The following is a 14466-nucleotide window of genomic DNA, read 5'->3' as shown; positions in this document are numbered from 1 at the left end:
TGCACCAACCAGGCACCCCATGAACTTTTGTTTTTTAAATTCTCTATTTCTGTTATCTCCTTTCTAATCTTTATTATTTCCTGCCATTTGCTGGCTTCAGATTTACTCTGCTGTTTCTTTTTGTGTGTCCTTAAACTATAAAGTAACGGATTTGACCTATTTCTTCTTTTTTAACGGAATCATTTATAGCTAGGTATACATTTCCATTGAACACTGTTGTAGCTGCGTCCCATCTCTGTAGAGCTTTTGAACGTACTCTTTTCCCCACCTGAGATGTTACAGTACTTATCGTGACTGACTTCTTAGGTGTAATACTTGTTGTTTTGGTGAACTCTTTCCTGACCACTCTAACTAGGCTTCCTTCCACAGTCCCCAGTCCTCGATTCACAGCTCGGCATCCCGTTTGTTTCCTAGATAGCACTCTGCATTTTGCAATTACTTTTATGTTTGGTTATTGATTTTTTGTGTCCTTCACTAGACTATTTTGCCCTTGTCCACCACCATATATACACAATGCTTTACACACAATGGACAGTCAATAAATATACAGAACAACTGCATTTGTAGGTGCCTAAGTCGCCACCCCACAAAACAGTATGGGAAATAAAAATGATATTTACCACATCAGGACAGGTTGGCATTTAATCATATGGCAACTTTTGCTGAGTATCTATTTATGTCTTTAAAGTTCTGTTAACTACAATAATTGAATACTCACCTAATGTAGATTTATTTTTGCTGACTAGCCAACAATGATAGCCAAACAGAGAGGACAAGCTGACAGAAAACATAGCTGCAGCAAAGAATAAAAACATAATATGGAACTTGGCTTGAGTATCGGGTAGGCCATTCTATAAAGAAAGGAAGAAAATAAAATGTTTTGTCAAAGGGATAAATATTCCCTAATTTTTAAGTAAGAATTTTTTTTTGCTCTACTTTTTAAAAAAAATTTAGATATGGAGAAAGATACATGGCTTTATGTTAAAACTTTGAGGAAAAATGTATGATGTAAGATTAAAAATGTTTACTATTAATGAATATAGATATAAAAATATTAAAATTTGGAATATTTTGTTTTCCATAACTGAATCATAGAAAAATTAAAGTAGTATATGTGTAAACTATAACACTAGGAAGCAAGATAAAAGGAACTATAAAATATAATTTTTAATTTACTTCCTAAAAATGTTTTTGTTAACATACTATAGCTTTACAAATGTTTAAATAGTTTTATTGTAATGCCTGAAAATGAAGGTTAATTGGCACAATTAGTTACTATACTTATTGATGTTTTAACATTACTACAAACAACAGCATCAACTACAAGAACACATACAACAACACATCCACAATAATGCTTCAAGCTATTTTAAATAATAGCATCACAGGAAAGATCAACACTAGTGCATAACACTGGTCTAAAACAAACCTTACAATATCCAGGTAACAAAACAGGCCTTCTCAAAGCAAAACCAGTTTTACTGTATGTATTGTCCAAGGAGACCTGAACCCACTCTAGAATGGCAGGCTTGCACTATGGACACTTAGTAAAGCACCAGAGCTGCTAGCAGGTGTCCCCTTCTGATAGGAAGGTCATACTATTTCAATATTCTGTGCTGACACAGGTCACCAGCTCTCACTCATAGCTTCTGACAGACGAATTCTCACAGTGACAACTGGTCATTCCATTACATACATATTTATGATTTGGAACTAAAACCATCCCCAGGAATGAGAAGCAGTGAGGTAATATCCTTTCAGATGTTCATTAGGGATCATTCTTCGTGCTGGACACTGAGGTATTCCTGAACGCTAGTAGCAAGTCCATATACCTGTATATTTCTAGGACTTGGCAAACTAACTGGCACAGAAAGTCATTCAATAAATCTTTAGTATTCAATGTGGTTCAAATCTGACCTAAATTATCTAAGAATTTAGAAAGTTCTTACCATAATAAAGGATAATTTAATAAAACAATAAAGAAATCCTGACCTGGGATAACCATTTATTTGTTTGTTTGTTTCGTTTTGTTTTTTACCATTGTTTGGGGTCCACACGGAGTATCTCTGGATATTTATAATACTTGATTTTAATTTTGTTTTGCTTACATTTAAAATATATATCCCAAAAAACAAATGAACTACTCAAAGCCTAACCAAGCAATACCTAGTAAAAACTCAGGATCGTATAGACATAATAGTTCTAAAACACAGTCTTTATACACAAAAAGAAAACACTTCATTTTTTAAATACTGAAAAGAAAACTTCAAATATAGTCAATTCTCATTACTCACAGTGGCCATGTTCTATAAAGGTGCCATGAACACTGAATTTGTAAATATGGAACCGCCACCCCAGGAAAAATACAGGGTTAGGTTCCTATGAGCCTCCAGTCCCAATATTCCCATCAACTGGTCAATACTCAACCCTGTCTTATGTGTGCTTCTGCTAAAAAAAAAATAACAAAACCACCGTATTGACATCTTATTTAATATACATTGTTGATTCAGTACTTAGAGCCAACAAGCAGTGTGACTCATGCCTGCGGGAAGCTTACCTAACTCGTGTATTTTCTCCATAAGGTACATTACAGTCTTCTTTAGCTCAGGAACACCAGGCAGCACTTCAGTGCTATGCATGGAGACCATTTTAAATAGCAAAATCACCAACAAAAAGTACAAAAAATGCAAATGCAAACAGACTGAAAAGCATACTTGTTTATAGTAATGAGAGACCAAAAAGAGCAGACAAGAAGACAGTACGTGGTGGCCTTGTGTGATCTCGGCTGGGAACGTGCACATGGGCGGGTCAAGTTTTTCCCACACTGTGCATGTCTGCAAAGGACCACAAAAGCTCTGTGAGCACTGATTTGGGGATTACAAATGTGTTTCAGCAAGTAAGAGAATTCACAAACACAGAATCTGTGAAAAGTGAGGATTGACTATATATATAAATGAACTCTAGTCTACAAAATTAGTATCTGAAATAACTCAATTACTGAAAATCTATTATATATTTTTGTATACCAGAAAAAAATCACCAAGGTGTTGACTTACTGTCCAAAATTTGATAAAATACTGCAAGTCCGTAGCAGCAATAAAAAGGCAGTAGAGCAGAGAATAAGCCAAGAAAAGGAGGAAAAATTTATAATTTGAAAATCCGACACAATTGTTCACCCTGTTAACAAAACAAAGACAACTTCTCAGTGAGTTGTACACTTTCCACCTACAGTCTGCATAGGCTCATATTTAACACAGTATTTGGCTTCCTCTCCTTTAAAATTTATTGGCATTCCTTTAAGCAAGACTCGTAACATTTCTTTTTGCATGCAAACATTAAAAAGTCCATTTCACTAAAAAAGGAACTTGTGTTTAGCTTTTTAAGTTTGATATGTGATATTGCTTTAATCGACCATGAACCACATAACTATATTTCACGTCCAATTACGTAAATAGGCACATGCCTAAAAACACAGAGCTGGTGAGAAAACTAATGAAGTCAGGCAGATAAAAATTTATTAAGTTCTTTGTTACCTTTGGATATTTGGATATGATTTTATTTTATTTTATTTATTTATTTGACAGAGAGATCACAAGTAGGCAGAGAGGCAGGCAAGAGAGAGGGGGAAGCAGGCTCCCTGCTGAGCAGAGCACCCGATGCGGGGCTCAATCCCAGGACCCTGAGATCATGACCTGAGCTGAAGGCAGAGGCTTAACCCACTGAGCCACCCAGGCGTCCCGGATATGATTTCTAACTATGATTGGGTAATTTAAAATCTTCCAGATTTCCCCGAATTAAATGAAATATCTTTGTAAACTACTTATTTTTTTTTTTTAATGCCATCAGCATACTACTGGAGTAACCAGAATATCCAGGGGACCTTTAAGAAAAAAAATAGGATTGAGAGCCAGACAGCGAGGGTCAAAACGTGCATCTAACACTCAATAATCATGTGGCCTTGATCAAGTGAAATAGTCTATAGGGATTTCATTTTCCTTATCTGCAAAACAAACAATCCAGACAGCTGGCTCTATATCCTTTGCTTCTAAACAGGGAGATCTGTAATTCTCAGTTCTCACTCTAAAGTTACTATATTTTGGAGATGGGGGAGTAAGAATTCAAACTATCATATCAAAAGGCATAAATACAAATAAAACACACTTTACAGTCATACTTTTCTATCAAAAAAAATTTTTTTCCTTCTGATAAAGACTATGAAATATCAGGCTGAGCTTGTGCACGTGACACAACACCTAAGTGGAAATGGCGGGTGTCTTCACCGGCTGAGGTAATTGTGGTAACTGGCGTAATACGTCTACTGCATAGAACATACTCCTCAAACCTCTTTCTCTTACTCTAATGTTAGCAAGGTAATCTCAGTCTCTATTGACTTTGCTAATAAACTGAGACATTCTTCTTTTTAGATTTTTAAAGTGAAACAATGTACACGTGAAAAATGTTTCCTCAACCATGCAAGATAAATGAGCTCCAGAAGTCTGCATGACACTGTGCTCATAGTTAACAATAGTGTGCCCTTAAAAATTTGCCTGTACCCCTGAAACAAGTAATACATTATACATCAGTTTAAAAAAATTTGTGGAGAGAGTAAGTGCCATGTAAGTGTGCCTACAATAAAAAATTTTTAAAAAATATTTTATTTATTTATTTGACAGAGAGAGAGAATGCAAGAGAGGAAACTCAAGCAAGGGAGTGGGAGAGGAAGAAGCAAGATTCCCACCAAGCAGGGAGACTGATGTAGGGCTAGATCCCAGGACCCTGGGATCATGACCTGAGCCAAAGGCAGATGCTTAATGACTGAGCCACCCAGGCGCCCCTAAAAAATTTTTTTTAATTAAAAAAACTGAAAAGGTAGACATTTATCTGGCTTATGAATAAACTGAAAAATTGGGGAGAAAAGAAAAATGCCTGCATCATCTACCTCAAAAAAAAAAAAAAAAAAAAAAGGGAAAGGGACCAGGATTAGATTCAGTAACTTTGGAACGTCAGGGCATTTTATATGGCAAATAGGCTCATAAAGAAGGCAAAAATTGTAGGTACATGTGATATGAAAACAGTGACGATTCTAGTGTGAGTGCAAACCAGTTACTGAGGTTGCCTTCTATGACATCTGAATGAATTAATGGCAAGAAATTAAACTACATAATTCCAAACAAGCCTAGTCTAAATGCATTCTGTCTCCAAATGATACAGGATATTCCCTTCGCTTGCTTGTGTCGGTTTCCAGAGGAGAGAATGCATAGACAGAAGGTGGGGAGCCATACGTAACTTTGGGCAAGTGGGGTGAAGACAATGACTCTTTTATGGACTGGAGGAAAATAAGGGATAAGAAAGATTGTTTCTCTTCCTATGGGAATGTAAGAAAGAGCTTTTGTATTAGATGATACATAACATGTTTATAAAAAGTAAAATGATTTTGAGTATAGATTTCGTGACATCTAATTTACTTTAACTTCTATCTAGGAGTATGGTGTAATGTAACCTTATCTGTCACTTGGAAAACAGAAAATAAAGTCAGTAAATAAAAACCAAGTATCTTAGAGTTTGATATGTACTTCACACTTTAAGAAATATAATAATAAAATGTCTCTTCATAACAGTGAAATGTTTTAACTCCCTACTGTTTTATAGACTCCGTTTGAAAAGGAAGAGATGTATTCTGAGTTAGAATGCTTTTATATGGAGAAATAAAACATGCTCAAGGTAAATACCACTTATATGCTGTCTAAAATTCAGTGCAAATAGGGGTGCCTGGGCAGCTGCTTTTGGCTCAGATCATGGTCCTAGGGTCCTGGGATCCAGCCCTGGATAGGGTTCCCTGCTCTAGGGCTCCCTGCTGGGTGGGGAGCCTGCTTCTCCCCCTCCCTCTACCCCTCCTCCCCTGATGCTCTTTCTTCCTCTCTCTCTCAAATAAATAGATGAAATCTTATTAAAAAATTTTAAAAAATTCATTGCAAACAGCAACTGGCCCTGTTTCAGGGCAATTGCTTTCTGATTCTAAATGGGAAAAAGAACAAAATATATAAAAGAAAAGAAAAGAATGTGGCCTTTGGAGTCCAAAAAACAAGCCATGTGACGTTAAGCCCACTCTTTAGCTTTTCTGAGCTCTACTTCCCTCTCCTCTTTAATATGGGACAAATAATTTCTATAATTTCTGTCACTGTTATAAGAATTAGAAATTTTTCACATATATATAGTTTCTAGCACATTATAGGCACTCAGTATGAAGCTAAAATTATTGGATTTAGTAAGTGTTACCTAATCTTTGGCGAGCATGTCAAAACATATCATTAATATAATTAATTAATTAATGAAAATTTTATAATAAAGGAAGAACTCTTTGATGAGAAACCCAATAAAGCAAATACTACAGGATTTCCATTTCAGTTAAAACACCAGCGTGAGGTCGGTCCCCTGCACCTGGATGGGTAGTTTTAACTGGTCTTAGCAGATACGATGGAGCCACTGACAACAAGGAAGCACAGTTTTCTGCTTTTTCAAATGCTCAAAGTTGACAGATACTGAACTTCAAAATTATACACAAGACCTACATAATGTTACCCCACAGTTTGGGAACACCTTGAAGATTTTTTTTTTTATATTTTATTTATTTATTTATTTGACAGAAGTCATAAGTAGGCAGAGAGGCTGGCGGTGGGGGGGGGGAAGCAGGCCCCCTGCTGAGCAGAGAGCCCGATGTGGGGCTCGATCCCAGGACCCTGAGATCATGACCTGAGCCGAAGGCAGAGGCTTAACCTACTGAGCCACCCAGGCACCCCTTGAAGATCTTTTAATAAAAGACCGTTACAGTGACATAATGGTGACAAAAAAGATTATTTATATCTTGATATGGAAAATTTTCCAGGATATATTATGTGAAGAGGGGGGGAAAAAAGACACAGAGTCAGTCCATAGTGGAACCACTTGTGTTAAAAAATGTGTAAAATATTTGTGTGTGTGTAAAAAAAATGTAACACACATGTACACACTTATATCTGAAAAGTACACGTGACATTTGGCAATATGTTCCTTGTGAAGAAGAGAAGAAGCGGGGTTGGGGGGGGGCTAGGAAGAACACTTGCCCTTTTTAAATTTTTGAGTTTAGAACCATGCGTATATATTATGCATAAATTTTTTTAACTTAAAGTTTAAACTTGAAAATTCAAACACAGGGCGCCTGGGTGGCTCAGTGGGTTAAGCCTCTGCCTTCAGCTCAGGTCATGATCTCAGGGTCCTAGGATCGAGCCCCGCATCGGGCTCTCTGCTCAGCAGACAGCCTGCTTCCCCTTCTCTCTCTCTGCCTGCCTCTCTGCCTACTTGTGATGTCTGTCTGTCTCTCTCTCTGTCAAATAAATAAATAAAAGAAAAGAAAAGAAAAGAAAAGAAAAGAAAAGAAAAGAAAAGAAAAAAAAAGAAAATTCAAACACGTAAATAAAATGGCTTCTCCACTCAGCGGGCACCAGGTGAACATGAGGCCCTTGGCACCAAACCCTTCCATAATCCACCTGGCTTAATGCCTTCTGCAAGGGCCCATGGGAGCTGAGACGGAGGCTGTGGTAGCAGCTACAGCAGGAGACGCCCCAGGGCAGGGAAGCAATGACACGAAGTTGAAAGGTACTGCCGTCAGTTCATTCAACAATTCCCACATTGCCCTAAAGAGTGAGTGTGCTAACAGGGAGCCTATGATTACACAATCTACACCCGGTTTTAAAACCTCCAGAGCCTTCTATCTGTTCCCCTTCGCTTATTCAACAGGATCTGTCAAAATCTGAAAGATCGTCAAATTATCCTATAAGTCTCTTATAAAGGCAAATTAACGGCAGGTGTAAAAAGTTTGCTATCAGAGTAAATTATTATTTCTTATTTTTGTGCTTTAGTGAGGCTAGCAAGAGCACGTCACGCTATAGGGAGGTGTAAAGCTTGGCATGAATACTGGTTGTTTCCCCCCTCCATTCCTTATCATCATCATCATCTGCTCTGACTTTAAGTCAGAAAAATTGAAGTCATCTCTATGGTCCTGATTTCTTTCCCACTTTCCTTCAGAAAAGAAGGGTGTCTTTGCATGCGTTCCCCCGAGAGCAGACCATGAGACAAGAACTTGGATACAGTTTATCTGAAACAAGGAGGGGAGAAAAGCCCATAAAGCATGTGTTGTTGGCCAGACCCTCATTGGCTGAGGGTGGCCTCTGGAAGCATTCGCACCCTGGCGCCCCCGGGCCGCCCGGCTTACCAGGGGTCCCAGTCTCCTCAGGTGGAACAGAGAACCCTCAGGCAGAGAAGGAAAGAAATAGTGGGGCCTGAGTCAGGGAGCCCCCAGGGGTGCGGAACTGTCCGCATCAACAGAGGAATGTAAGGAGGATTAAGAAAACTTTTAATAGAAGATATTGGGGGGGGGGGGCAAGAGCTACCTGCTGTGAGAGAAAACGGAATGAATGAAAGCACCAGTAAAGCAAAAGATAAAGCAAAAGAATGGCTACAAATGAATATTAATACCAAGCGAGGCTATTCATTGAGATCGTTCTTTGAGGAGAAAATTACTCTGACAGGAATTAACTGGACTGAAATAAAGAAGAAAATATAGCAGGAGAAAAGGAAGAGGTATCTAGAGAGAAAAAATAAGGTAAATCTGACATGCCCCTATTATTTCCTGCAGCTAATATAATTATTCCCTGTGTTTCCACCTACATCCAGCACTCGTTTGTGAGCACGTCTGCTTCTCCCTAGGACCACCCGTGAAAGAAGGCAAGGCTGGTAGAGTCATCACACCTACTGTCCAAATCCAACCTGGCTGGCAACCTGAGTGTAGTCGTCACTGATATGTGCACGTGGAGAAGAGAAATTACAGGCAGAGGTAGAAAAATCAACTTCATTAGTTAATTAGCGCTTTTAAATCATCCTCTGTTAAGGTGTCTGATCTAAAATTATCTTTTAAAATATTAATGAGTTCCAAGTGAAAACCCTTGTTTAAACACATATGTATTTGTGTATTTGCTATTCTATCCTCAATGTCAAGTTTTATTTAAAATAAATTGCTAAAGCTTAAGATGAATTAATTTGTTATTCAAAACTTCCAGTGAAGTACTGTGTATAATTTATGAATACATTTTGGTATAATTTCTGGGAAGGGTTTCAGAATCTCTGTGTTTATGCATATGCATACAAAGAAAGCCATTTGTCCTAGGCAAATATGACAAATTAACTTCTATGCAGTTAGTCTACCGGTTTTAAAATTATTCTATGGAAATTCTCCCAAATAAGACCTCTTTTGAGCTAATTCAGCGAATACTAGAAACTAAATCTGAAAGTACCTTCTGGGTCAGCTAAGGCAAGATTTCATTTATAAAAAGACTTACACAGATAAATGATTCAATTTATTAAGTTTTAAGGGACAGAAACGTGTTTAAGTATAGAGCCATACTTACCATGGGCAATGATGATCCATCTTCAAAATACATCTAAAAAAATAAACACACACACACACACAAAACTTAACACCTTATAAAATTTTAATCCCGTTAAGTATAAAAAGGAAGTATGAAAGTTACTTAGGAGTTGAGGCAAGTAAAATATTGCAAAATTACTTATCCAAAAATTAAACAAATAACAGTAAAAATCCTCATGTCAAATAACCACTATAGTCAATGTCAGTTATGACATATAATTATAGAATTTTCAAAATCTACATGCTTCAAAATAGAAATAAGAAAACTCATTTCCTAAAAAACAATTCAATATTAACATACAACTACCTTATGCTGAAGAAAGTGCAAAACGTCAACAGACTTACACAGAAAGTCTGGATAAAACTTTACCTTTAACATCAATCTTTAAGCTAAGTAGCACAGTCCTTGTGGTATATTAAGTACCTAACAATATCTGATTATCGTGAAGTCTTAGGAGCTCTCTTTATAAAGGTGAAAACAGAGTCACAGAAGTATTTAGTAAACAGAACTAGCCAAGTCTGAGCTGCCAAAACTCAGGCACTTCTTCGTGTCAGTGTGAATCTGGGGAAAAGGGGCAATTAGGCAACCGTGGCCCTAAGCCCCACTCGTATCAATACAAGGGACTGTCCGGTTCTATGTCCTAAATAAAGGCCTCAGAAGCACAATTCAGGAAAAAAAGGAAATAATCTGGAAAATAGTGAGGAAAGAAACAATATTAATTAAAAAGAGCACCAGCATGTAGAGAGTTGGAAGGAAACGGTTTTCTTACTTATCGCAGACGGAACAGTGATGGCAGCGGTCTGGTTTTATGAGTTGGCATCTGTCACAATATCGGATTGCTAGGGACAAAAAACTCCACTTAGTCTTAGATTTAACACTGAATTGGATATACAATTAAATGGCTTTTATCAGCTCTCCAAATTTAACTTCTAAAAAAGCAAAGTGAATTTGAATTTGGTAAAAATGTGATATTCTACTGTGTAAATATAAAAATAGAATGACTTGCCTCCAGCCTTAGTTTTCTTTCTTTTTTCTTCCTTTCTTCCTTCCTTCTTTCCTACCTCTCTCTCTCTCTTTTCCTTCCTCCCTCCCTCCCTCTCTCTCTTTCTTTTTTTAATCTCTACACCCAACATGGGACTCAAACTCATGACTCTGAGATCAAGAGTCACTCACTCCTCTGACTGAGCCAACCAGACGCACCCAGCCTCAGTTTTCTAAGAAGCTTCTCAAGAATAGAGAATCTTTGGGGGGAATTTTTCTAAGGCATTCCTAATCGTCAGTAATGAATAGTGAGGCTCACAAGAGGGTGCAAATATGTCTATTTCTATCAAAGCAAACAGAATGTCTTCCTCCGGTAAATCAATTTCTTTCCTGTACCCTAACCAGGAAAAATATCTGAAGATACAACCATATTTTACAACTTCTATGAGAAACACATTTTAGAAATTTAAATTGTGAATAAACTCTATTAGTTGCTTAAATTCTGTTGGGTGATACAAGATTAGAAGTGAGTATTAGGGGGTGCCTGGGTAGCTCAATGGGTTAAGCCTCTGCCTTTGGCTCAGATCATGGTCTGAGGGTCCTGGGATCGAGACCCACATCCGGCTCTCTCTCAGCAGGGAGACTGCTTCCTCCTCTCTTTCTGCCTGTCTCTCTGCCTGCTTGTGATCTATCTCTCTGTCAAATAAATAAATAAAATCTTTAAAAAAAAAAAAAGGAGTATTAGAAGAAGTATTTCCAACACTGAATTTTAATTCTTGTAATGGAAATCCTGATCCTTTCTTCTCTAACACAGATATCAAAGGCAATTACAGAAGTCTGATTTGGAGATGTTATTTCATTACACAGACATCTTACAAGATGCAAGCAACCTACCAAAATTATAGGAGAACAGTAATTAGGTGCGCCACAGGATCAGCGAAAACCCAAGTAATGAATTTAAAATTTGGAAAAAGTACTTGCAACAAGTAATTTCCACTGTTATAGTAGCTAATATTATGATCTCTGAAAAAGGCAACAGTTGCTATCAACTAAGATTAGGATGAGCTTTTTTCAGACAACAAGACCTATATGGAATTGTTTTCAATATTCAAATAAGTTCTCAATCATCCCCCTTATAACTCTCCTTTTTCAGGAACTACAGAAATTAATGGCATGGCTGAGTCATATCCTGAATGAAGACGTCTCGCTGCTACATTCCAGGGAAAGCTACATGGTACCACTGGCTCATGTGAAGCATTAAAGTGTAAGGTAGTATTATCCAGAAGAAATAGAATGTGAACCACATGTGTATGTTTAGATTCTCTAGGAGCTATATTAAAAAAAAAAATAAAAAGAAACAGAGAAATTAATTTTTTAAAAACACAATATTTGAACGAATATATCAAAAATATTACTTCAACATATAATTAATATACAAACACTAATCACATGTTTTACATTTTTTATACCAAGTCTTTGGAAACTACTATATATTGCTTTATGGTTGCACTTTAAGTGGTGAGTTTGGTAGGCAATGCTAGATTCTCTCCAGATGGTGATTATCTCTACTTTAGAGCACACTGGGATTAGGGTGCCAGGGTGGCTCAGTGGGTTAAGCCTCTGCCTTCAGCTCAGGTCATGGTCTCAGGGTCCTGGGATTGAGCCCCTCATCAGGCTCTCTGCTCAGCAGGGAGCCTGCTTCCCCCTCTCTCTGCCTGCTTCTCTGCCTACTTGTGATCTCTGTCAAATAAATAAATAAAATCTTTAAAAAAATTGGTTAAATTTATAAAAAAAATAAAGCACACTGGGGTAAAAACAAAACAACAACAACAAAAAATCTTCTCAAATCAAAGTGGGTAATAACTCACAGGAAATCAAAACACAGTAGAAAGAAACTTTTTGTTTATAGTCTTTCATAAACAGAAATTTAGTCTCTAAAACAAAACAAAACAACCCCCCCACAATTCCATTTACAATTGCACCAAAAATAACAAGATACCTAAGAAAAAACCTCAGCAAAGAAGTGAAACACCTGTATTCTGAAAACTATTAAAACACTGCTAAGAGAAACTGAGGACATGAAGAAATAGAAGACATCCATGCTCATGGGTTAGAAGAACACTGTTGAAATGTCTATGCCACCCAAAGTGATCTATGTATTTGATGCAATTCCTATCAAAATAAAAACAACATGTTTCACAGAACTAGAACAAACGATCCTAAAATTTGTATGGAACTACAAAATACGAATAGACAAACCAATCTTGGAAAAGAAAAGCAAAGCTGGAGGCATCACAGCACCACACTTCTTGTTAAATTGCAAAGCTGTAGTAATCAAAACAGTACGGTACTGGCACAAAAATAGACAAATAGATCAATGGAGAAGACTAGAAAACCCAGAAATAAACCCACAATTATATCATCAACAAATGTATGACAAAGGAGGCAAGAATATGAAATGGGGAAAAGACAGTCTGTTCAACAAATGGTGTTGGGAAAACTGGACAGCAACAAGCAAAAGAAAGAAACTGGACTCTTTTCTTCTACCATACACAAAAATAAACTCAAAATGGATTAAATACCTAAATATAAGGCAGGAAACCATAAAAATGATAAAAGAGACCACAGGCAGTAATTTCTCTGACATCGACCATAGCAGCTTTTTTTTAGATAGGTCCCTGAGGCAAGGGGAACAAAAGCAAAAATAAACTATTGGACTACATCAAAATAAAAGCTTCTGCACAGTGAAAGAAATAATCAACAGTAGGGCAACCTACAGTATGGAGGAAGATATTTGCAAATGACATAAACGTTTAGTATCCAAGATACATAAAGAACTTCTATAAATCAACACCCAAAAAACAAGTAATCCAATTAAAAAATGGGCAAAAGATATGAACAGAAATTTCTCCAAAGAAGACATCCAGAAAGCCAACAGACACATCAAAGGATGCTCCTCATCACTTACTATCAGGGAAATGCAAATTAAAACCACAATGACACATCACCTCACACACCTGTCAGAATGACTAACATCCACAACAGAAACAACAGGTGTTGGTGAGGATGTGGAGAAAGGGGAACCATTGTGCACTGTGGGTGGGAATGCAAACTGGTGCGGCCACTGTGAAAAACAGATAGAGCTGTTCCTCAAAAAGTTAAAAATAGAATTACTCTACCATCCAGCAATCACACTACTGGATATATACTCAAAGAATATGAAAACACTAATTCAAAGCGATACATGCACCCCATGTTTACAGCACCATTATTTACAATAGCCAAGATACAGAAGCAGTGCACATGCCCATCGACTGATGAATGGATAAAGAATATTGTGCTATACATATATACACAATGGAATATTACTCAGCCATAAAAAAGAATGAAATCTTGCCATTTGCAAAGACATGGATGGAGCTGTAGGGTATATTATGCTAAGTGAAATAAGTCAGAGAAAGACAAATACCGTATGATTTCACTCAAATGTGGAATTTAAGAAACAAAACAAATGGATAAAGGCAAAAAGGAAAAAAGAGAAACCAACCAAGAAACAGACTCTTAACTATAGAAAACTGATGGTTACCAGAGAAAGGTGGGGGGTGGGGCGGGTAATAGGTGATAAGGATTAAGGAGGGCACTTGTCATGATGAGCACCAGATGAATAAAATAAAAACTAAAAAAAAATTTCCATGTGCCATATCATACTCAACTAAAATTATCCCGCTGTAATTTAAAATGAACCACCTGCTTATCATTTAAAAGCTCCGAACAGTCAAGGCGAATTTTAACTGTCTTGTTTTAATTTTTTCAGAGTTTATTCAAATATTACTTATATAATTTAAAACCTTTTGGGCAATGTTGAAAAGAAAACGTTATCAACTACTGTGTGCAAAATGATAGGCTCCATCACCTCTGGCTGTTACCTATTAGTCAAAATCCAAAAAAAAAAAAAATGTACAAAAAGATCAAGGTCAACACAGAGCTAAAAATTAATAAGTGTAAAAATCCAAAACAATATGAT

At 36.9% G+C, this 14466-nt stretch overlaps 1 protein-coding gene across 1 annotated transcript in view; it reads right to left on the bottom strand.

The window, feature by feature from the left end:
- ZDHHC2 (zDHHC palmitoyltransferase 2) overlaps positions 1 to 14466 on the bottom strand; it is a gene marked incomplete at its 5' end in the record, with an annotated part of 73277 nt that overhangs the window by 20693 nt on the left and 38118 nt on the right. Inside the window, 4 exons of the mRNA XM_080796858.1 lie at positions 719 to 851; positions 3057 to 3177; positions 9441 to 9473; positions 10231 to 10300. Coding sequence (XP_080652984.1) covers positions 719 to 851; positions 3057 to 3177; positions 9441 to 9473; positions 10231 to 10300 — 357 coding nt within the window. The remainder of the gene's footprint in view (positions 1 to 718; positions 852 to 3056; positions 3178 to 9440; positions 9474 to 10230; positions 10301 to 14466) is intronic.

This window comes from Martes martes (assembly GCF_963455335.1).
Source record: "Martes martes genome assembly, chromosome: 2".
NCBI lineage: Eukaryota > Metazoa > Chordata > Mammalia > Carnivora > Mustelidae > Martes > Martes martes.
This window is presented reverse-complemented; position numbering and strand designations above follow the sequence as displayed.